Source organism: Vombatus ursinus, unplaced genomic scaffold (genome assembly GCF_900497805.2).
Source record: "Vombatus ursinus unplaced genomic scaffold, bare-nosed wombat genome assembly UNPS02014832.1, whole genome shotgun sequence".
Classification (NCBI taxonomy): domain Eukaryota; kingdom Metazoa; phylum Chordata; class Mammalia; order Diprotodontia; family Vombatidae; genus Vombatus; species Vombatus ursinus.
The window spans coordinates 51,105,449-51,130,652 of record NW_020954610.1 but is presented as its reverse complement, the minus strand read 5'-3'; the positions used below and the strand labels follow the sequence as shown (position 1 = coordinate 51,130,652).

General features: G+C 35.7%; 1 protein-coding gene across 3 annotated transcripts in view; it reads left to right on the top strand.

Moving 5' to 3' along the window:
• CLEC16A (C-type lectin domain containing 16A) overlaps positions 1-25,204 on the top strand; it is a 216,451-nt gene that overhangs the window by 20,476 nt on the left and 170,771 nt on the right. For all 3 annotated transcript variants that reach the window (XM_027839220.1, XM_027839219.1, XM_027839217.1), the window contains exons 4-9: positions 2,141-2,289; positions 3,455-3,560; positions 5,181-5,304; positions 5,714-5,888; positions 7,393-7,446; positions 11,070-11,183. In XM_027839220.1, coding sequence (XP_027695021.1) covers positions 2,141-2,289; positions 3,455-3,560; positions 5,181-5,304; positions 5,714-5,888; positions 7,393-7,446; positions 11,070-11,183 — 722 coding nt within the window. The remainder of the gene's footprint in view (positions 1-2,140; positions 2,290-3,454; positions 3,561-5,180; positions 5,305-5,713; positions 5,889-7,392; positions 7,447-11,069; positions 11,184-25,204) is intronic.

Below are 25,204 nucleotides of genomic sequence, written 5' to 3'. Positions count from 1 at the left end.
GGTCAACAATATTTTTTTGGGGGGGAGGGGATTTCATTATTAACATTGCAATGATCTTTTCTATTAGTTTTCATTACAAAGAAATTTTAGCGAGATAATCGGTTAAATAGACTTGGCAGCCATCTTTGACTTTTCTGTTTCCCTGGCCCTCTGAATCCAGTCAGTTATCAAGTCTTGTCAGTATCTCCTCAGTCTTTTGAATCTGTTCCCTTCTTTCCATGCATACTGTCAGTATGTTAATTTAACTCCTTCATTACTTCCTGGCTGGGCTATTGAGGCAGCTTCCTAACTGATATCCCTCTGAACTGCCAGTTAATCTTTTAAAATCAAGGGCTCGTCATGTTGTTCCCATACTCTGAAATTTTTTAGCGGCTTCCTTTCCCTATAGGATAGAATATATGAACCTTAGCTTGGCATTCAAGGTCTGGCTTCAAGGAAGCTCCAGAGTGGGAGATAATGTCCTGATATAAATGATTAGAATAGAGAGAGCAAGAAGAAGGAGGGAAGGGAGTAAAGGGGAGGGTGATATGTGTGTGTGTGTTTGTGTGTGTATGTGTGTGTGAGAGAGAAAAAGAAATAGTTCAGTTTTTTCTACCTCAGACAATGTGTGGTGAAAGACAGGAAAAACACCTGGTATGTCTCCTTATCTGAGAAGGAAGTAAATGAGGTAATTGGTAAAGAATCAGAATCTTAGAATTATAAACTGTTTAGTCAAACCCTTTCATGAACAAAAATCCCCCTACAACATACCTGACAAGGAGTCACTGAGGCTTTGCTTGAAGGTCCCTCCTGAAAGGGAGAGAGATGTGACAGTATCTTATGCTAGCCACAGCTTGTCTGGAATGCCTCAGAGTAGGCAGTGTCTCTGTCAATAATTTTGTATGAATGGGACAGTCTCAAGTTGATTAATTTTAATTTCTTCATTTTGCTCTTGCTTTTGAGAGACCAAATAGCCTGCTTGACCATCAGCCCTGCCCAAAACATTACCGATGTTTTGGATGGCCTGGGGAATATTAGGGTTTGTAGGGTTTTATACTAAACTAGACAGGGAGCTGGATCTTTTTAACAAATGTACCAATTTAGGTTAACAGATAATTAGTAATAACCTTTTGTAAACACCAATTATGAGGACAGATAAGGATCAACATGTAAGTTGCTAAAAAATTTCCTTTGTTTCACTTCATTCTTATCAGTTATATTAAAAGTTTCTGCTCACCTGACTTCCTCTTCTCTTTGGAGAAAGGGGCACAGTCTAACCAGATGGCATTAGTAACCATGAGAAGTCATTTGACTTCTCTAAATTGTATTTTCCTTACCTCTAAAATGAGGATAAAATGTTAGTTAGATATCTGTGTTGGGAAGCCTCAAATAAAAATATACTTGATCTCCTTGGTATTTCACCAACTAACTTTTATTAATTTGCTTCTCTGTACAAAGTTCAGTGCTTGACATTGGGAGAGATTTCAAGATAAATGAAACAGTTCCTACCCCTAATGGTATTTATAATCTAGTTGAGGGGAGGTACAGGTCATTCATAAATAACTGTAATACAAAAAAGACCATGATGATGGTTAAGAGAGTTGCAGACAAAGTGCTTTGCATTGGAAAACACTGGATGTGTATGGGGAATGATGAGTAATCCATTTGTTCAAATTTAGACTTTATATATGTGAAGTTGATATGATTTAGCACAATATTAAGACATTTTAAAAAGGGATATGTCTGTTATAGCTGAGAAAGTGAAGAATGTTATTCATAACAACTTGAAAATTTGGTACTCATTTATAATTTCATATTTGTGAAAATGCCAGTGTATTCTCACAACTATATATTCCCATTGCCTCCCTTCCTCTCTTTCCCCCAGCTAAAGTTTTACTTTTTCATTGTAGATGCTTCTGTGGTTTTGGTGGAAGGCATTCAGATTTGTTAGGGGATTGTCCTTGAATAAGTTCTGAATAGTAGGACCTAAGAAATTAAATTGTTTAAAATGTTAAAATGTTCACTTGCTCTGTACCTAAAATGGAGATGCTTAATCAGTACTTCCATGGTAATTAATTTATCTACTTGTTTCTGAATTTCCATTTAATGTGACAGTTTCCAGTGTGAATTAACATGTAGCTTTTGTTTTTTTTGTCCCCAGATTATTTACTCTCTAATAACTATGTAAATTCTATCATTGTCCATAAATTTGACTTTTCTGATGAGGAGATTATGGCATATTATATATCATTCTTAAAAACACTTTCATTAAAACTCAACAATCATACCGTTCATTTCTTTTACAATGAGGTAAGTAGTGGCTATTGAAACAATTTTTTGAAAGCTAAATTATGAATATATATGGCTTCAGCCTGTATAGTATTGTTTCTAGATATGTATCTATTTAAGCAAGTATATCATCTACTTTAAGTAGTCTGCAGTAGTTCACCATGGCACAGGCAATATAAAAGTAATCCAATAAGTAATCGAAAAGTAATTTTATTTTTATTTGGTTTGAGAGTATTTGGTTTTTGCAGACTTTTTAATTTTAATATAAAGATCAGTTTGGATTCCTCAAACACATTCTGATTGATTGTGAGAAGTACCCAAAAGTATATTAGATGGCAGGGAAAAGTCTTCTTGGGATTTAAAATTTGCTAAGGATTATCCACAAAGTAAATTATACCAAGTAAGGGTAATTTGAAGATCAGACTGTTATAGTCTCTGAAAACATGTAGAAATGAAAGTGTGACATCTTGAGCATTATTATTTCCCCTTCTTATTAGTGTAGAGTGGGCTTATATAAATATAGATTGTAATGGACAGAATCTTTTCTATACATACATGTGGTAACTGGATATGTAAAGCTATGGAGGTGCAACATAGCTTACTACAAAACTTATAATGGGGTCAGAGAACTAGAATTCACAGGTTCTCTGTAGATCTCTCTAGTTCTCACAGGTTTAAAGTAAATCACTTTATTCTCAAATGTAATGTTAGGAATATCATTTCAGATGTGTGGTTTACTTTGTTAATTCAGCAAATATTGAGTGGTTGCTACAAAGCATTTTGCTAGGCTCAGAAGAGATAGAAATAAATAAGATATGATCTCTGGCGCTAAAGAACTTACATTCCAGTAGAGGAACTATTATTTGCAAATTTATTGTTCTAATCTAGCCTGTACTTAAGGTTATACATACATGAAACATTTTGGCTATTAACTTGACCACCTTCCATTCTGTATTAAGAAACTATGGTGGGGGAAAAATGACCACAAGAGGGCAGTAAAGTCATTGTTAATGCTTCCTTCTTGAGTTATTTTTCTCCTAGACTTGAATTATATAGTATAGGAGATATGGTGTAGCCAATGCATTGTCAGTGTGTTTTCCTTTTTGAGTTATTTAATGAAATTCTGTGATGAGGAGAACTGTTCTTGAAGTTTTGTAATTTATTTTGCATGCCATTTATGTTTTAGCACACAAATGACTTTGCCCTCTACACAGAAGCCATCAAATTTTTTAATCACCCTGAAAGCATGGTTAGGATTGCTGTAAGAACCATAACTTTAAATGTTTATAAAGGTAAGTTGTCATGTATTTGTTCATATGGTATTTGCTTCCTAACTTAGTAGTGGATTCTAACTCATGTTTCTGTGCCTTTCCTTATTTCGAGACTAAACTATCAGTTTATTCTAAACTGAGTACAGAGATTACATGCCTAAATGAAGGTGTCTTTAAATTGGCTTTTAATCATTACAAACTTAACTAGCATCTTATGCATATTTGTAACCCTATTTTTATGTACTGTGCATATAAGAATAGGCATTAGATATTTACTATGATATGTTAGAAGTAATTGTATTGGAAGAATATGTACTATGTAAAATTTTAAGTAAACATTTGACTGTAAGAGAAAGGAAATTTTCTTAAAAAATTAAATTCTTTATTTTGTTTTTGCATGTAAAATATGAGAGGCAGTGTTTCATAGTGGTTAGAGAGCCAGCCTCAGAACCAGGAAGACCAGAAGCTGGTGTGACCTGCCTGTGTGACCTTCGGCACATCACTGAACCTGTCAGTGCTCAAGACAACTAAGACTATGAGTTGCTGGTCTGAATTAGGGAGTCAAAAAAATCACAGTCCAGTCCCTTTCCTTGTGTAAAATGTTACAGGAGCCCCGTTTTTTAATGTATAAAGTCATTTTCATCTTTATGACCAGAAGAGGGCAGCATAATATTATTAGTGAGAGCGTGCAGCATGCAGCACTAATATACTACTTCTCTTTCAAGACGTTGCAACACATAGAATATTGCATTTAAGCTTTCTGTATATCTTTATATACTGCCCAAAATACTGAGATATATATGTACACTGATTTCCCTAACTAGAAAATATCATCTCAGTGGCAAGCCCTTTGAGGCTTTCTGCCTAAAAGTACTATTTCAGTGTGATAGTATTATTTTTGCTTTTGTCAATGGACACCACACTGTTATTATACTATAGTTAAGTTTGCATTTTTTCAGGAACCAAAGGTTTTGAACACTGCATATTGGAAATTGTTAATTAAGATGATGTTCTGATTTAAGTTTGCACTGTAGTTTTTGTGTTAGAATGTATTAAGTTTTAGAGTTTCTCCAAATAATGAATTTGAGAAATGCATTAGTCACTTCTGAGGTAGTAGTTTCTTGCTTTCTGGTTTGCACTTGTTCTTTTCTAACCTGTGTCTTTTAGTTTAGATGCTTCCTGCTTTAGCTATTTATCCTTTTGGGCGGATGTCTCACCATCCCAGTTCCTAATTCTGTTAACTGTTGTCTGTTTTTTGCCCTTCCTTCAATGATGATTCCTGTGTTCCTTATTGCAGTGTCATGTAAGTTATTAACCACTCTTGGTTTTCAGCATTCTTGCTTTGTTCTTACATGTAAATAAAATGCTTGAAAATGATATCATTTTCTGCTTTAGTCTAGCTAAACTTGCTACCTTTAGACTGATAGGAAAATAAGCCCTTTAGCATGTGCTATTAATATTCAGCCAGATTAATTTGTTGTGCTAATGTAAAAATGCCATAATACTTTAAAGAAAAGTATCATAATTAAGATAAACATTTTCAACCAATTCCCCAAAAGATTTAGAATATTAATGTTAACTTTTCCTTCCTTGAAATTTTCTTTGGAAAGTTGATTTATTTTCTTTTGTAAACTTTCTCAGTGGATAACCAGGCCATGCTGCACTACATCAGAGATAAAACTGCAGTCCCTTACTTCTCCAATTTGGTTTGGTTCATTGGAAGTCATGTGATTGAACTGGATAACTGTGTCCAGACTGATGAAGAGTAAGTGCCTTTCATCTGGTCCTTATTAGCTGAAAGTATCTCTTCTTGAACAGTTCAGATTTCATTGGGAGACGGGCAAATTACTACAAATGAGCTTCCCTACATAGTCCTCGGCAGCATCGCTTTAAAGTAATTCTCCTGATAAAATACTATTCCCAAGGTGTCCATTTTTTGTAGCCTTCTTGGAACATTACAAAAATCCCTGAGGACAGCAATAATTTTTTGCAATAATGAAAAAATGCTGGGGGAGAAGGGGAAGGATAGTAAGGGAGGGGAGAGCCTGAGTATTTAAGGGACAATCCAGTAGTTTGTATTGTTGCCTAGCAAAAAAGTTGTATCACCTTATATACTTTACCTTCATTCCAGGGACATTGGATTCAAGCTTGAAATAGTTATTTTTCTTTTACAGACATAGGAATAGAGGAAAACTGAGTGACTTGGTAGCAGAACATCTTGACCATCTGCATTACCTCAATGACATTCTTATCATCAATTGTGAATTCCTAAATGATGTACTCACAGATCACTTACTCAATAGGCTTTTTCTGCCTCTTTATGTATATTCACTGGTAAATCAAGACAAGGTGAGTTTGGAGTTTAATGAAGATGTCATTACAACAAAGATATTGAAAAAGCCAACAGGTATTCAAAAGGGGCAGCTACCTTGTTTTTGGGCAAATGTGTAAGAGTCCTAGTGCCTAATATAGACTACAGAAATTGAGATAATTTCCCTTTTATCTTCTTTCCTTATGATTATCCTTTTTAGACAACCATAAACCAGTTAATGCAAACAAATTATTGACATCAGAAAAATACTTGAAGTAGTTATTAAGTTTTTCCTTTTTTTTTGGCTTTTGTGCATTTATTACTTGAGGTTTCGATTACTTGTAGCATACCTGTATATCTGCAGGCAGTAATTGATCTGGGGAAGATTCACTAAAAGGAACAAACAATCTCTTAAGTAATAAAAATACAGTGCAAGTGTGAATACATGCTGATGTTTGAAGAAGTATTGAATGAATATCCTGACAGATGGCATGACATCCTTGATGTTGGACTGGTTTTAGGTCGTCTTTGAATATACTAAAGTTACCGTAACTTTAAAATCTGGAGAAACTCTTTATGGTCAGTCCCAGGAGACTAGCATAGTTTAAGGGCCAGTTTGAAGTCTTGGTCTGGGATTGTGGTCAATTTTAGATACAACCTAATTGACCCATGAATCCATTTTATTACATGTAGAACTTTACCAGAACTGATTAGCATTCTAGGCCTTTCTGGACTAGAGATGATTGATCTATGTGGAGGAATCTCTAGGGCCATTTCTGATCTGGATCTTTGGTACTTGGATCATGTTAATTGGAGAGGGTTGGAGGAGGAAGAGGTTGAGGCCAAAGATACTGGGCATTTGCTTCATTGTGTGACATGGGAAAAATAGGGGGGAAAAAAAAACCCTAGCAAGTCACATGATTTTAAGATAAAATAGTCTATAAATGATTTTTCCTAAGGAGTATACCTATGCTTTTCCTTTAGAGAATGATCATATGGTTTTGATTTTAAATAAGAGAGACAGACAGAAAATTAAAACCATTAAAGTACTAATCAAATCCAGGTGAAGCCAGTTTGAGAGAGCGTCTACATTTTCTACCTAAAACATTCATCTTTGCTTCTTATTCTTTGAAAGTTGCCCTACAGGAATTGGGCACCACAAAAGTCCTTTCAAGTAAGCCTGCTTTTCTGCTAAAGCAGCTGTTTGAAATTAACATTCCAGAGAATTTAAGGAGAAAATTGAATGCTTTTTCCTGAAGTCTTGGATCTAAATCTTTTGTTAATGAAGAGGATTTTAAGATGAAAAGTGACATACTTGTAAATAGTGTTAAGTGAGGTTAAATCACTGGTTTCTTTTATGAAGAACTGTTTTATATGAATGGGGAGAGGGTAATGTGGGAGAGAACTAATGAATTATTTAGGGTTTTATAGTTTGCAGTAATTACCTTAGTAGTCTCTTTATAGTTTTCAGCATTTGTATGACTTTGAAATATTTTCTTCTCATCTCTTTCCCTATCATCTCCACCCCTTTTTTTCCCCCAGGGAGGAGAGCGTCCAAAAATAAGCCTTCCAGTTTCTCTTTATCTTCTGTCACAGGTACGTTTGTTAGCTCCATTGTGTCACTGGAGTATGTCAGGACTTTTCAGTTGATTTATTTTGAGTGAGGCTTTATAGGGGATCTTCTTTGCCTTCAGACTTCAAATAGCCATTACATGTCATCTTCTCCCCTTCTTGGTCCTTACTCTCAAGCAATATCTCTGAAGTGAAATTAAAAGAAAAATGCGAATTGTGGAAAAATATTTACTTTAAACTTATCTGATAAAGGTGTGAAATCCAGAATCCATAAAGAACTGATATACGTCTATTAAGCTGATAATGCATGATGGAACATTTTCAGAAGAGGAAATGCATACTATTAATAACCACATGAAATCTGCTCCTCCATTATAATCAGAGAAATGTAAATCAGGACAACCTTAGAATATCACCTTACCTAGAATGACAAAAATAGTAAAAAATTCCCTGTTGGCTAGAATGCAGGGAAAATGTTGGTGGGGCTGTCAACTGGTGAAATTTTTTTCAAGGGCAATATGGTAATGTACAATGAGTCATAAAAGCAGTTATGTATTTTGACCAGGTGCTTATAGTGCTAAGATTTTATCCTAAAAATGACCTGGAGACCATCTACTCCAGATTCCTTGTTTTACATATAGGGAAGCTGAGGTCCAGGAAGTTTAAGTGGCTTGCTCATAGTCACATAGCTAGTAAGTAGCAGAGTTTGGATGGAAATGAGGGGTTCTCAGACTCTTAATGTAAAATCTGCCTTATTTATCATTCAGAAATTAGAAACCCATATATTTAGTGATTGAAGAATGGCTGAACACATTGTGGCATGTTAATGTGAGAAATATGATTGGTACCAGAAAAAAATAACAATAAATGTGAAATACACAAGGAATTGTGGAAAAACACAGTGATGCAAATTGAGATCAGTAGAACCATAACTATACGTTAACCACAACTATGGTCAAAAATAGCAGACTTTAAACTGGAAAGAGGTATAGTAGAAAAAACATTGTTTACTCATCACTTCATTTAGTTACCTTTAAATGCTAAGAGTTTTATGTAAAATTTCTCTCCTTAGTTTGTATATTTTTTTAAAATTATTTTTACTAATAGTTATTTATAGTAAAATAAAAATTTTAAATAGCATTAGAAAATATGACTTTTCTAGTGATGAGGTAGGATGGGTATTATCTTCATATATATGTACATATATAATATCTTCCTAATAACAAAAATAAGCTTGAAATGAAAAACAAAACTATGCTTGTGTATTCTTAGGAACATAGGTTTTTTGAGTTGGGAGAGACTTAGGAGATCATTTAGTCCAGCTCTCTAATTGATCAGATGGGGAAACTGAGGCCCTAAAAGGTTAAGTCATTTGCTCATGGTCATACAAGTACTAAGTGCTAAAACTGAGATTTGAGCTCAGACTTCCTGACTCCAAATCAATTGCTTTTTCCATTATACCATTTTGGTAATCCATAGACTAGATTTCTAAGAGCAGTTATAGGATGCTCATAGTATTTTGGAAATCTGTAGTTTTTTTGTTGTTTTTTTTTAACAATACAAAAATCTTATTTATAGCCTTTTGAAGTTAAGCCCTTAACTTCAAGACCAGGTATGCACATGTGTTTACTGAGGAATCACAATATAATATTTTATTTAGTAAAAATGTATTTTTTTAAAAAATTTTATAATTTTTATAATTGTGTTTTGATGCCAAATTGGAATATTACTTTCTGTTAAGTAAACTTGTAGCAGTTCTCATTCTTTTCATCTCATGAGTTTGTGTATTTAGCTAAAGCTGTCTTTTTCTTCTCCCCACCTCAAGAATTGTACTTCCTTCCCATAATTATGTAATATTTACATGAAGGGAAAAACTCTATGGTAACCTAGTTATGTAACATTTTAAAATATTTTTATTATGAATAACCCACATTCTTAAGTCATCTAGTTTTATTGTCAAACATTCAAACATTTGACCATAGGTTAGTTCCATTTCTGAAAATAGAAGAAGTATTTATCTTCATGAAAGGGAGTGCTTATGCTCTTAGTTCCTGAGCTTTATGCCATTTGGGGATAAAGTTTGTTTTGTGTTTCTCAATATGAACTTTGAGTTGAGATCCTTTCTGCATCCTTTTGATGGGTGAATTTTTGATTTCTGATGCTGACTGGATAATTTCCATGTTCCTGAATCTTATTGTAGGTTGTTGTCTTTAATCTCATGTATATTTATGCAAGTACTCAGCATTTAAAACCCTGGCTGATTTTGGCAGGTAGATCTTGTTGCTGCCACCTTATGAAAAAAATATGCCAACATAGCCTATTTAGTATTTGGGGAGTTAAGTTGTCTCTTCTTGCTGGTCACATTCATGACATTGAGAACTTGGTAGAAAGTAAAAACATTCTCAGCACTTTTGGGTCATTCTTTTTGAAGCCTGGTAAGTGGCAGCATATTCTTTGTACCTTTCCAGTCTTCTAGAATTCTGGACCTAGAGTCAGCAAAACCTGAGTTCAAATTCTGCCTCTCACACTTATGGGCAGGGTGACTCTGGGCAAGTCAATTGACTTCTTACCCTCATTTTCCTCATCTGTAAAATGAGGCTAATAATAGATCTTACCTCAGAGGATTGTTGTAAAGATCATATGAAATGATGTGAGCATATTAATGTTAGTTAGTAAACCTTAAAATGCTATGTAAATGCTAGCTATTATTGTTATTCTTAGTGCTTTACTCTCATTCATGCACTCTAAAATCGAGCCTATTTTCAGTTCCTTGAACATGCTCCACCACTTCTCATCTCTGTACCTTTGACCTGTCTGTCCTCCTTCCCTGGAATACTCTGCCCCCTCACCTCTGCCTCTTAATGTCCTTCAAGACTCACTCAAATTTCACTTTTTACAGGAAGCCTTTCCCAGTTCTCCCACCTACTAATGCTTTCCCCTCTCAGACTGCCTTCCATTTACTCTGATATATCTCATATCTACCTAGTTATTTACATGTTCACTGCCCCATTAGAATGGAAACTCTGTAAGGGCAGAGATTATTTTTGCCTTTCTTTGTAACCCTGGTGATTAGTACAGTGCTTGGCATATGGAAACTACTTAATAAATATTTGTTGACTGACAGAAAGGCAAATGCTAAAGACAGCTATACTGTGTGTCTGAGATGTTGGTAGGGGAGAATGGTGTTGTCTGCACCCTGTCTTGGAGAAATTCTTGTTTTTTTCTATCTATTTTTCCCCTTCTTCCTTTCTAGTTCAATTCAGTGTGTATACTAATTTTCTGGTTTTATTTTCTTTGTTTCCTTCTTTTAACAATTAATAGTGACTGTACATATTCTGTTTTTTCTAATATTTAAAAAAATTCTTCTCATTTATAATTTTAATTGTAATATAGCATTCCATTACATTTATATGCCATAGTTTATCCAGCCATTCTTCAACTTGAGATAGCTTGTTTTGAGTTCTTTGTAATGAAAATAATGCTATTATAAATCTGAGGTATTAAATATTCTTGAAGTTGTTTGTCTAACTGGGGATTGGAAAAGAAAGATGTCTAAGATTCCTCCAGTTCTACGATTTATCATTTCGGTAAAGAGAAATATATTTACAAATGCTGCATTCTAATATATCATTTCTCTTTTTTGTTAGGTTTTCCTAATTATACACTATGCACCACTGGTGAACTCATTAGCTGAAGTCATTCTGAATGGGGATCTGTCCATGTTCTGTTGTAGGTCTGAACAAGATGTTCAGAGAAGTTCTGTAAGTTTTTCACTTTCATAAAATACCTTGACTATGTTAATGAAAGAATACATTGAATTTTTTTGTAAGGTCTAAATTGGTATTTTGTTTGTATAATTAGGACTTGAGAGAGGCAGATGGGCTAATGGGTAAAGGGCTGGCTTTGGATTTAGACTGACCTGGGTTCACATCACCTTGAAATCACACTGGGCAGCTTAAGGTCACTTAAATTTTCAGTGTCCCAAGGCAGTGATGCCTCCTGCCTTGGTATGAGGAATTTCCTCATTTTCAAGGTCCCTAACCTGATGAAATCTCAAGTGTGGGCAGAAAACTAGAAGGCTTCCTCTGAGCAGCTTTCCTGGATCCCCTCAGGTGCCAGTTTTCTCCTCTCTTCCTCCTCAAGTTACCTTCTGTTGTATTTATTTGCATATACACTGTATACCTTCAGTAGGTTGTTGGTTCTTGGAAAGAAGGGACTATTCCATTTTTTTCTCTGTTATCTCCATTGCCAAATAATATCTTGTTCATAGTAGGCTTAATCAGAGTTTGTTGAATTTGAAATTAATAAGTTACATAGTGAATTAGCAAGTCTTAAAGTCAGGAAGATCTGCATTCAAGGCCCACCTCTTACCCATTATGGCTAGGTGACCTTGGGCAAGTCACACACTTGGCACTCTAGGAAACTTTCTAAGACTTTAAGTTACTAAGCAGGGACTGATCCATATTGATAGGAGGAGCTCCTTTACTAGGAAGTCTCTGGCCCAGTTGGGGACAGAGCTGTCTGAACCCCAAAAAAGTTGTAATAAGTGGACCTGTTGTTCCGGTGACCCACTTATTCTCTTAAAAATTAATACACAAGATATTCTCAAATAACCATGTGCTTCGTTCAGATTGTTTTAGAAATATAAAATGGCATTCCTAGATACAAAGATTTTATACTGTTGAGGTCTTATGTATTATCAGTGGTAGACTTGTAAATATTTTTTATGTCTGGAGTGAAAAGGGTTACTTGTCAGATGTTGAGTTTTTTTTAGCCATATGTAAGCACATGATTAACTTGTTATCTTGAAACATGTGGCAGACTCAATACGGTACCACTTCTTTGGGTCCTACCTTATCTGAACTGCTGGGATATATTTGAACCATGTAGTGATGAAGGAAAATAGTGAAGTCTTCAAAATTTCTGATAACTTTTTTTGTAGTTATTCTTTGTAGAATTAGCAAAATCAAATAGACAGAGATTGGTTACCTCTCTCTACTATGGAGATAGCACTGAAACCCAAGTCCTATAAGAATTATTTGAAGGAGCTAGGTGTGTTTACCTTGAAGAAGAAAGTTTGAGGGGATATAATAGCTGTCTTTAGGTATTTGAAGAGTTCTGATATGGAAGAGGGATTAGACTTGTTTGGATCAACTGGATAGAAGGATTAGGTACACTTGATAGAAGTTTCGGAGAGATACATTCAAGTTCAATTTTAAGAAAAACTTCTGAAAAATTAAATCTATTTGAAAGTAAAATGGGCTGCTTGCAGCAAGAGGGTGAGCTCTCCATTATTGAAGGTCTTCAAGTTGAGCCTAGATAATCATTTGTCAGGGATGCACTGGAGAACATTTCTCCCAAGCTACCTATTGGACCTGGAAACACTTGAATTCCCTTTAAAGCCTGAGAGTTTATGATTCTTTTTTGTTTTTTTGTGACTTCTTCAGCCTCTCAAGGATTAAGGTAATACTTCTTCCTGAGAATTTAGGGATAAAATAAGTACTCTTATGTAGATCCTTTATAGAGGTCTCTGATAAACATTTAATTTAATTGAATTAATGAATGAATACTAAATCTAATGGCATCTAAAGTAACTTTCTGGTGACAAGATCTAAGAGACACTATTAATGCACTATCAAATATTACACTTATTTTCAGTACCCATTTCAGTGGTTAATTTGTAGGATGAAGAAATTACTAGAAGATATGAGGTTTTAAGAAATGAACCAGGAAATCACAGTAATGTGATGCTTTGCTGGTTTGCTAATTCAGCGAGGGATAGATGCAGAAAGTTATTGGAGGCTTCTACATGTGTGATACACACTTCAGCCAAACTCTAGCATGGAGGACCCTGAAAAGAATGCAACAGAGATATAGCTCTGTTACCCAGATTTTTTTTCTATTTAAATAATCTCCTCTTCCTCTTGTACTGTATACATCAGGATTTGTATTTAACTCCCCACTTGGTATGCAATAAACTGAAAATGAGACTTGAGTTAATGTGAAAAAATTGGTTGTTAGAGTGAAAGTGTCATCTTACTTATCCTGATGTCTGAATTTGAAGTCACATATTGGTCTTCTGGTGACCACAATTTAAATTTGGGAAGAGTTCAAGGCAAATGTAGTATAACTTGTTTGACAATAGTCATGGTAAGGTTACCTTCCTTCCTGATGAGTGAGAACTGCCTCCTCTTGTTTCCTGTACAAGTCAGATGGGGTTTTATAACACTTGTTTTAAGTGTCTTGGTCTTTTTTAACCTACTTTCTCCTTCCCGTAACATGTAGATAAGTTACTGGTACTGTTTCATGTTACCAGCAGACATTTCACAAAATAAAACCAAAACTGAACAGAGAGAGGTTATTTGAAGAATATGTAATTTAACATTAAATTCAAATATAACAGCATAGTAAGATAAATGTACAATTGAAATTTATATGTTGAAATATGTTGTTTAGAATTAAAGATATGTAAGTAAAGGTAACTTTTACTTTTCTAGGTCTCTTATAAAAGCAAAAGAGTGGCTTCTAGTTTAAGGAGATGTAATACAAGAGCCCAAAGCTTGGAACTGGTAGTACTCTGTTACTTTTACAAAATAATTTTTTTTTTATGGCAGGAATAACTACTTTTGGTAGTTATAACTACTTTTTATTAAAATCAAATTCTCTTCAATTATCTTGAGATGTTTTGTCTTTATTGATTCCCAGAGCTAAATTAGTTTTAATGTACTTTGGTTTAAAACAGGAAATTAAGAGAGTTTTTATAAGACTTTTGGTGGGAACAAGGCTGGACAGGAATCATGAAACTCTATTAGAAGTAGACTATTAAAGCTTGAAAGAATTTGGAAATCTCTGTTGAACACATAAGATTTAATCTACCTTTTCCTTTATCTTAGAGGCAATATAGTTTCCAGGCAAGAAAATGGACTTTGATTCAGGTTCCAAATTCTAGTTCTAATACTTGGTGATTGCAGAAAGTTACTCTGTTTCTCAGCTTCTCCAGCTGTAAAATGGTCAATATTCCCTGACGTATCATTGCTGGAACATGGGAGGAACCATTAGTTAATGTGAAATACAAAAAGGCCGGGCTAGTTCATGGTAAAAAGTTTCAGGGATTTCAGTACACTGCAACACTATGAGATGGCAGCCAAAAAACCTAATTCAGTCTTTGGCTACATTAATAGAGGCTAGTGTCCAGAACAAGGATGGTGATAATCCTCCTCTACTCTTCCCAGGTCAGGCTGCATATACGATATTAAGTTTAGTTCAGAGTACCACATTTTAGGAAGGGCATTAATAAATAGAAGTGTACCTGGAGGAGGGTGACTAGGATTATGATGGGTCTATAGGCCATGCCTCATAAGAATCAGTTGAAGGGACAAAGAGTATTTAACCTGGAGCATAGAAGATTTAGCGGTTTGGGGGGAAGGGACAATAGCAGAGGGCTAAACCTGTAGCAGACATTTACTAAACACAGATTGATTGACAGGGTCGATTGATTGTTTAAGTGTAGTGAGTTACAACAGTGTGAAAAGTAGATACCTCTGGGAACCACACTGGCTTATGTCTAGGACCTACATTAATAGATTAGGGTGGTCACAGGATGATGGGTACTCTAGAGATCTGAAACATCTCCCACTGGTGAATCATTTATCCTCCACACAAGAAGACTTAATATTGCTGATAGTGTTATTCTCAGAAAATTCTCTATGTATAAACAAGCTACTTGCTTTTCTTACTTACATGTTTGCTCATTTAGAATACTAATGATCTACTTTGGGTTTCTCAGGCATTAATACCTATTGTGAGATGCTATCATATTGTCTTTCCAATATGTGTAATTTAAATCAGATGTTAAATATTGTCCTCTATGTATCAATGCATCTTAACTTCAAATCATGGTTATGATTTCACTATGTATTCTAGTATAACCCTGACGTCATGTATGCACTAAGAATTAATGATGATATTAAGCATGCGTATCCTTGATTCTGTAAACAATAATAGGTTTCTGGAAGGTAGTTGATAGTGATTGAGGAGGGGTAAAAATAGATGTGCGTAAATCAAGTACTCAAGTAAATCAAGTAAATCAATTACTTAATTGGTAGGTTATAAAATGTTTCCACAAAGAATTAGAACTCAATTTGTGTTTTCCATTTTCATATGGTTATTGTGGTTTATCACAGTAATCCCTCAATGGAATTATAGCTCCATAATGCAGTTATCTTCTGGAGCATTCAGTGTGTTATTCTGGTTAAATAAGAATATTTAGTAAGATAAAAGAAAAGTCACAGTGTAATCTTCTTCAAATTCATTGCCCATACTGTAGGTTTACACTTAGAAAATCTTTAGAGGGGCAGCTAGGTGGCACAGTGGATAGAGCACTGGCCCCAAAGTCAGGAGGACCTGAGTTCAAATGTGGCCTCAGACCAAACACTTGACACTTACTAGCTGGGTGACCCTGGGCAAATCACTTAACCCCAACTGCCTAACCCCCCCCAAAAAAAATCCTTATAGCTGTCTTTTTCTATAATGGACAGTATAAGCCTTGGAATTAGACCAGAATTCAAATCCTCCCTCAGATACTCACAAGCTTTGTAGCATTGGGCAAGTTGCTTAACCCCTCTGACCTTCCAAAATGGGGATAATCATAGCACCTATTTTATAGGGTTTTTGTGAGGACAAAATGAAATAACATATGTAAAATGTAGTACTCATTTTAAAGTGTTATGCAATTGCTAGCTATAATTATGTTGTGTGTGTTTTTTAGTGTAGAGTTGTGATTTCATTGGCATGGGGAACTTCCAGTGAGGAAACTCCCTCTACCAATGCAGATCCACTCAGTCAATGAGCATTTTTTGAATGCTTTCTTTGTGCCAGGCACTCTTCTAGGCATCGACAAAGAATGAAGCAATTCCTTTTCTCCAGGTGCTTAGAAATCATCTGTCCCTACAACCTCATTTTATAGATGAAGGAACTTGAGTCACAGAGAAGTTAAATTACTTTTTAATCAGTGGCTAAGGAATGGAATTTTGTGGTTAATCGAATATGCTTAGCGTAGTGAATAGAAAAAGTCTTGGAGTCACAATGTCTTGGGTTCAGGTCCTTCCCCTGGCACACACTGTCTCTGTGACCCTGGGCAAGTCACTTAACTTCTCAGGTCTAGATAACTTTCTTGGCCCACAAATTGAGAAAGTGCCAACTTGCATTTGTAGAGGGAGTTCCCTTATCTGGAAATTCTCTATATCAGTGAAAACACAGGTATAGTCCCTATCCCTATTAACACAGCACTAATATGTATGTCCCTTGAAAGGCTGCATTCTTGAAGAATTGAAATACAATGCAATTCTTAATAGAAGGACACTTAACGTAGATACTTCAGAAATTTCTGATTTTTCATAGATACTCTCCTTTGGAGCAGAAAATAAATCTATACAACTCACAAGATAGTCTCTGAGAGTTACTTTGGCCAAAAAAAATTATCACCCTGTTGCCAACTTGGTAATAAGCTTCTCTGTATTTAACTCCGCTGGTTCTCACAAAATAAACACACAAAATATTCAGTAACATGTAGGATGAACTGTAGTTCTTAACATAGTCAAATTTGTCTTCAAAGGTACTGCTGAGACTTAGTAGAATGAGACCCATGACTGGAATGTGATTTTAGAAAGGAGTATCTAATATAAAAGAAGCAACATAGGTAATAGGCTTAGATAAGGGATGGAGCTGAGCTAATGTTTTATATTAAGAAGAAATACCAGAAGCTGTTAATAGATTAGTAGTCAAAGGGGATGAGCACATAGTTCTCAAAAGAAGAATTGAAAACTTAACAACCATATGAAAGAATGCTCCAAATAACTAATAAGAGAAATGCAAATCCGAACAACCCTGATCTTTCACCTTATACTTAGCAAATTGGCAAAGATGACAGAAGATGGGAATTATCAATATTGGAGGGATTGTGGAAATACAGGCACGCTCAGAGCTTTGTTGGTGGAGCTGTGAGTTGGTCCAACCATTCTGGAAAGTCATTTGGAATTAGGCAGATAAAGTGACCAAAATGTCTCTCTACCCTTTCACCTAGAGATCCTATTACTAGGTATATATTCCCAAGATATCACTGACTATTAAAAGAAGGGATCTATATACACCAAAATATTTATAATAGCATTTTTTTTTTGTGGCAGCAAAGAACTGGAAACTAAATAGATGTCCATCAAGTAGCTAAACAAATTGTGATCTATAAATGCAATGGAATATTAGTGTGTTATAAGAGACAAACGTGATGAATACAGAGAAGCATGAAAAGATTTATATGAAATGATGCAAAATTAAGTAGAGACAAGAAAACAATACAGACAGTGATGGCAACATTGTCATCATGTCAAATCAAGAACAATCACAAAACAGTTGAAATTGACTGTTGTGAAATTATACAGGCTAAGGTTTGCCAAAAGAAGAGACATAAGAAGACGCTTCTTTTCCCGTTCCCTTACCAAACTAGTTGTTTATGAGAGTGAAACATTGCATATAACATCAGATTTTTTTTGATGTCTTGATTAGTTTGTTGAATTTTTCATCTTTAAAAAAATTCCTAGGGGCCGCTAGGTGGCACAGTGGATAGAGAACCGGCCCTGAAGTCAGGAAGACCTGAGTTCAAATTCGGCCTCAGACCAAACACTTGATATGTACTAGCTGTGTGACCTTGGGCAAGTCACTTAACCCCGATTGCCTCACTTAAAAAAAAAAATTCCTTATTACAAGAGATAATTTTGAGAAAACAGAGGACAATGTAGGCTCTGTTAAAAACAGAAGATTTCAATAAAAATCTATTTTTTAAACAAACTACCCAGCAGAAGTTAAGGAGAATGGTGGGAAATTTCTCTCCAAACTGGCAAGCATCCATCTCTTTGTCTTGATCCCCTTGGTGACACCTGTGGGAGTCATAGTCAAGACAGTACTACTCCTACACATGTTGTTTCTCTGGTAGAGTGTAAGCTTTTTTTTTTTTTTTTTATTTTTTATTTGGTATTTTATTTTTCCACAGTTACTTGTAAAAACAATTTTAGCATTCATTTTTAAAACTTTGAGTTCTAAATTCTCTCCCTTTCTCCCTTCCCACGCACCCTCATTGAGAAGACAAGCGATTCTATATAGATTATACATATGTAGTCATGCAAAACACTTCCATAATACTCATGTTGTGAAAGACTAATTATATTTCCCTCCATTCTATCCCACCCCCCTTTTATTCTATTCTCTGTCTCTGTTCACCCTGTCCCTCCTCAAAAGTGTTTTTGCTTCTGACTACCCCCTTCCCCAATCTGCCCTCCCTTCTATCACCCCCACTTCTTTTATCCCTTCCCCCCTACTTTCCTGTACGGTAGGACAGATTTCTATACCCAATTGAGTGTGTGTGTTATTTCTCTTTAAGCCAGTTCTGATGAGAGTAAAGTCAACTCATTTCCTCTCACCTCCCCCCTCTTCCCTTCCACTGTAAAAGCTTTTTCTTGTCTCTTTTATGTGAGATAATTTACCCCATTCTACCTCTCCTTTTCTTTTTCGGTTTTTTTTTGTTTGTTTGTTTTTTTGGCTAGGCAATGGTTAAGTGACTTTCCCAGGGTCACACAGTTAGTAAGTGTTATGTTTCTGAGGTCAGATTTGAACTCAGGTCCTCCTGAATCCAGGGCTCGTGCTCTATCCACTGCACCACCTAGCTGCCCCATCCCTTTCTCTTTCTCCTGGTACATTGCTGTCTCACCCCTTAATTTTGTTTTTTAGACATCATCCCTTCATATTCAGCTCACACTAATAATGATAAAGGTCTTATGAGTTACAAATATCATCTTTCCATATAGGAATATAAACAGTTTAACTTTAATAAGTCCCTTATGATTTCTCTTTCCTGTTTACCTTTTCATGCTTCTTTTGAGTCTTGTATTTGAGGGTCAATTTTTCTATTTAGCTCTGGTTTCTCAAGAATGCATTAAATTCCTCTGTGTCATTGAATGCCAGTTTCCCCCTCCATTAATTACACTCAATTTTGCTGGGTAGATGATTCTTGGTTTTAATCCTAGTTCCTTTGCCCTTTGAATTATCATATTCCTAGCCCTCTGATCCCTTAATATAGAAGCTGCTAAATCTTGTGTTATCCTGATTGTATTTCTACAATACTTGAATTGTTTCTCTCTGGCTACTTGCAATATTTTCTTTTTGACCTGGGAACTCTGGAATTTGGCTATAATATTCCTGGGAGTTTTCCTTTTGGGATCTCTTTCAGGAGGTGATTGGTAAATTCTTTCAATTTTTATTTTACCCTCTGGTCCTAGAATCTCAGGGAAATTTCCTACATAATTTCTTGAAAGATAATATGTAGGCTCTTTTTTTGGTCATGGCTTATAGGTAGTCCAATCATTTTTAAATTATCTCTCCTGGACCTATTTTCCAGGTCAGTTGTTTCTGCAGTGAGATATTTCATATTCTATTTTTACATTCTTTTGGTTTTGTTTTATAATTTCTTGATTTCTTATAGAGTCATTAGCTTCTATTTGCTCCATTCTAATTTTTAAAGAATTATTTTCTTCAGTGAGCTTTTGGTTTTCCTTTTACATTTGGCCAATTCTGCTTTTTAAGGTATTCTTCTCCTCATTGGCTTTTTGGACCTCTTTTGCCATTTGGTCTGGTCTATTTTTTAAGGTGTTATTTTCTTTGGTGATTTTTTTTTGGTCTCCTTTTTTACCTAACTGTTGATTCATTTTTCATGATTTTCTTGCCTCACTCTCATTTCTCTTCCCAGTTTTCCCTCTACCTCTCTTACTTGATTTTCAGAATCCTTTTTTGAGCTCTTCCATGGCCTGAGACCAATTCATATTTTACTTGGAGGCTTTGGATGTAGGAGCTTTGACTTTATTGTCTTCTTCTGAGTGTATGTTTTGATCTTCCTTGGCACCAAAGTAAGTTTTTATACTCAAGAGTTTTTTTCTGTTGTTTACTCATTTTCCCAGCCTATTACTTGACTTTTTAACTCTTTGTTAAGGTAGGGCTCTGTCCCAAGCTTCAGGGATTTTGTGCAGCTGTTTTCAGAGATAGTTCTAGGGACCTCTAAGTTTTCAGTACTTCCAAGGTTGTATGATAGAAGGAGATGTGTTTACTCCTCTCCTGGGCTGTGCTCTTGTCTGTGAGTGTCCACAAGTACTCTTTTCTGCCCTTGAGCTGTGAGGAGGGTCCCTTCTCTACTGCTGCTGCAAGCTCTTCTATGCTAGTGCTCCTCTTCACCCCAGGATTGCCACCTAGGACTATGACCCAGATCCAAGTATGGGCAAAGCAACAGAGTCCTGCTTCAGTGCTAACAAAAAGACCCCTGTAATCTCCTTCTGACCAATTGTTTGACCCCTTTACTGTCTGTGGGCTGAGAGTTCCAGAAGCAGCCACTGCTGATTCAATCACTCCCAAGACCTGTTCCTGGTTTGCTGGAGCCAGGGTTGTACTGGTACAGCCTGCACTGGACTGTACTCCTCTCTTACCCTGGTGCAACAGACCTTTCCTACTGACTTTCTAAGTTGTCTTTGGCGTCTGGGCTGAGAAGTCGGGAAATCGCCACTGCTGCCAGTGATTCAGTCTCCTGAAACCTGCTCTGGGTTTGCTGGGGCCAGGTCTGCGGTGGCACAGCCTGTGATGGACAGCGCTTTGATCTCAGCCTGGTGCAACAGGCCTTTCCTGTCGACCTTCCAGGTTGTCTTGGGATGGAAATTTGTTTCACTCTGGTTTTTTTGTGAGTTCTGCAGCTCTAGAATTTGTTTAGAGTCCGAGTATAAGCTTCTTAAGGCCAGGGATTGTTTCTCTTTTGTCTGACTTTTTCTAGTGCCCAGCACAGTTCTAGCAGACAGTGAGCACTTAATAAATGCTTATTGAATGATCTGCTTTGTAACTCTCGAAAATATGTGATGTTATCTATTAACACTATCTGTCAAAGACTTATATTCCTGTTACAATATAAGTTCCATGAAGACAGACACCATACATATCTTCCTGTCTAAACTTGTGTGTCCTCCCTACCCCCAGCACATTGCTTTGTACGCAATTCCTACTTAAACATTAAAGGTATAGTCATTCAGACACACAATTTGGAACTGAAAGGGATCTTGTTTTGTGCATGGAAGGACCAAGGTCCAAAGAAGCTGAGTCACTTGCCAAAGTCACTCAGGTTCTGAGTAGAAGAGTCAGGTTTCAAATCTAAGTGAGGTAAGTGCTCTTTCCATTACACCATTTTATGCAGATCTTCTCATTTCTATTGAAGGTGAAAATATACCATATGTCTTGGAAATAAGTGAATGAGTGTGTGTATCCACAGATGTTGTTTGGTTTAACCCTAACTGAAGCAGCAAGGCATCTTGAGGGATAGAAAGGAGGAAGTGGCAGGTGAATGAAGACCCTGAATCCAGTAGCCCTTGAAATAGCAGTATACTGCTTCCAGCTGAGCACCAACAGCCATCATCCAGGGAAGGTTAACCCTCTGGAGATGGGGCCTGGTAGCTACTCTGCAGGTGCTGCATCCCCTGCCTCCTCAGCAGCCATAGATACTTAAGACACAGGAAAGAAAGTTCTGACCACTAAAGTCCTGGGAAGTGTCAAATGGTTTCTCATCAAAAACAGATGAAGATTTATCAGTTGAAATGATGTTAAAGAAGAGGCATTTTCATCCACTTTAATATTGCACCCTAAGAACCATGGGACTCTCATTTGACTTTTGATTGAAACCTTCTATGTGTAATGTCTCCCTTATTAGGATGTGAGTTTCTTGAGGGCAGAGATTCTTCTTTTTCTATATTTATCCTCAGCACTTAGTACAGTATTTTGCATATAGAGTAAGCACTAAATAAATATTTTTTTCATTCATTCACATTATTGTGGTCATCCTGTATATTCTCCTGGTTCTCCTCTTATTCCATGTCAGTTGACACAGATTTTTCTGAGTTTCACTGAATCTTTTATATTTGATATTTTTTTGCAGCAAAGTTTATCCACTTTTTTTTCAGTTCTTTGTTACAACAAAACATGCTGCTATAAATGTTTTTGTATATCTAACTCCTTATCTAACTCCTTTCCCTCTGCCCCTATACTTCTTTGGGATATATACCTTGTAGTTATATTATGGGGTCAGAGTATGTATAGTTTTGTACCTTTTGGGTATAATGCCAAGTTGTTTTGCAGAGTGTTTGGAACAATTTACAACCCCACCAACAGTACATTAGTGTACCTGTTCTCCCACATCCTTTCCAATAACTTTGACTTTTTATCATCTTTGCTAGTCTGATGGATGGAAGGTATTATCACAGAGCTGCTTTAATTTGCATTTTTATTAATGATTTGGAGCATTCTTTCATGTTGTAGTTGATTATTTGAGCTTTCTTGTTTGGATTTTCAGATAGATGAAAGTTCATTATATTTATATCTTTACCAGTATAGTACTCATTGATCTATAACTTATTCCCTTAGAGGAGAGCCATTTTCATGTCAATAGCAGCACCTATTTAGGTTTTGTTTTTCACATTAGCTTTAGTTGCATTATCAGATCCCTATGCTGATATTTTGCATTCCGGATGTACTTTTGGGCTTTAGTTCAAGAATCATATATTACTCAAAGTTTGGCATACAACATATGCATATATATACATCACCTTATAGTTTATGTAGTCTGATATATACTTATTTGATCATTTCATTCTGGAATGAAAATATATATACTTTTCAGTGATTATATCATATGCTCGCAATTCATAGCCTGTTTGAAAGCCTTTTAAACCAATACCATTGTTTGTATTTTGGTTCATCTTATATTGCTTTGATTATCATTGATTTTGAATAATATGGTAATACGTGTACTTCAGCTGAGAACACAATGTCTTTCCATGTTGTATGTAGACTTAATCATCTAAAGGTCTAAAGAACATACACTAAGTAATTGCATAAAAACCCATTGGTTTAGAAAGCTCTCTTCATTCTTGGTTTATTTTAAATGGACAGAGATTGCTTAGGTTTTTGGGGAGGTTAGATTGCGCAGTAGAAAAAGCACTAGACCTGGAATCAGGAAGATCTGAGTTCAAATTTAGCCTTAGTCACATACTAGCTGTGTGACCCTGAGCAAGTCATTCAACTTCTGCTTACCTCAGTTTCATCATTTGTAAAATGAGGATAATAACTTACCTTCCAGGGTTGTTATGAGGATCAAATGAGATAATTCTTGTGATAATATGAGATAATACTTGTGAAATGCTTAAGCATTGAGTAGGTACTATATAAATGTTAGCTATTATTATTGTTATTAATATTATTGTTGTATTGCTTCTTCTGGATACTAATCCAAGAATATATCAGTCATAAAGTATTGAATTTCTACAACACACCCTGCACCATACTATATACATTGAACATATAAGTTCCTAAATCCTGAACTTTTCTAGCTTCCTGTGTTTTGGGAAGGTAGTGTATGAAACTGTTAACTTGCCCTTATAAGACCTTTATTGAAATATAATAAGACTAGTGGGAAGGAAGTTGCTTGTCTGAGAAAATAATATTTCCCTTCAGTTCTCACAAATCTTTAGCATCATTTATAGATTTGTCATCTAACATAAAAAATAATGGTATTTTAAAAGCATGGATATTTTTATAAGCACAAGTTGTATGTATCTTTAAGAAAAAAAAATATTCTCTCATGATGAAGTCCCTTAACTGATCTTAGTAGCGTCGAGGACACCTATAGTTATAATGGCCAAGCTAAATTTTAAGGGAATTTCCTTTTTGTTAAGAGAATTAATCTTATTGTGTGTTCCACTTGTTCAACGTGATTTATGCTTTCTGCTTTTATAGATCCAGATAGAACTTTAGTGAACATTAATGTTAATCAGTAACTTAACTTGTGGCCACAGTGAACTTCAAAATTGCCTAGTTCATTCCCAGGCAATATCTTTGGTGTTAGAAGAATGTAGTTTCTTTAAAGCCTCCATTCTTTAGCTATTGCTAGGGAAAGACGTAAATATCAATATCAGTTCTCAGATTCTCTTTTCACATTGAGATGTATTTAACTGAAGATTCACTTATTTTACCCTTCAGGTTTATTTGCATTTTAACTTGATCAAAATCTTAAGCTAAAGGGATGGTATCTCAGAGTCTCCTAATTGCAAGATAGGCAGATATTGTTGTTCAGTCATTTCAGTTGTGTTCAACTCTTTGTGACCTCATTTTGGGTTTTTCTTGGAAAAGATACTGGAGTGGGTTGCCATTTCCTTCTCCAACTTATTTGATAGATGAGTAACTGAGGCAGACAGAGTTAAGTGACTTGCATACAGCTAGTAAGTATCTGAGGCTAAATCTGAACTCATGAAGATGAGCTTCTATGCACTGTGTCACCTAGCTGCCCCTAGATAGATATGGAAGTGTAATATAGAGATTCAGAAATCTTTGAACTCCTGTATTCTGTCAGCAAGAACTTATTAGGTGCCTACTATGTGCCATGCACTGTTTTATTCTGTGAGGATATATTCAGCCAACTAGCATTTATTAAGCACCTGCTATGTATCAGGCACTGTGTTCAGCACTGGGGATGCGAAGAAAGGCAAAAAACTATCCTTACTCCCAAAGAGCTCATTGTGAATGGGGGAGACAACATGCAAACAACTATGTTCAAACAAGATAGATACAGGATTAATTGTGAGTAGTCTCAGAGGGAGGCACAGAGATGCTCTGAGTAGGGAGATGAAGTATATTGTTTAAGAAATAACAAGGAAAA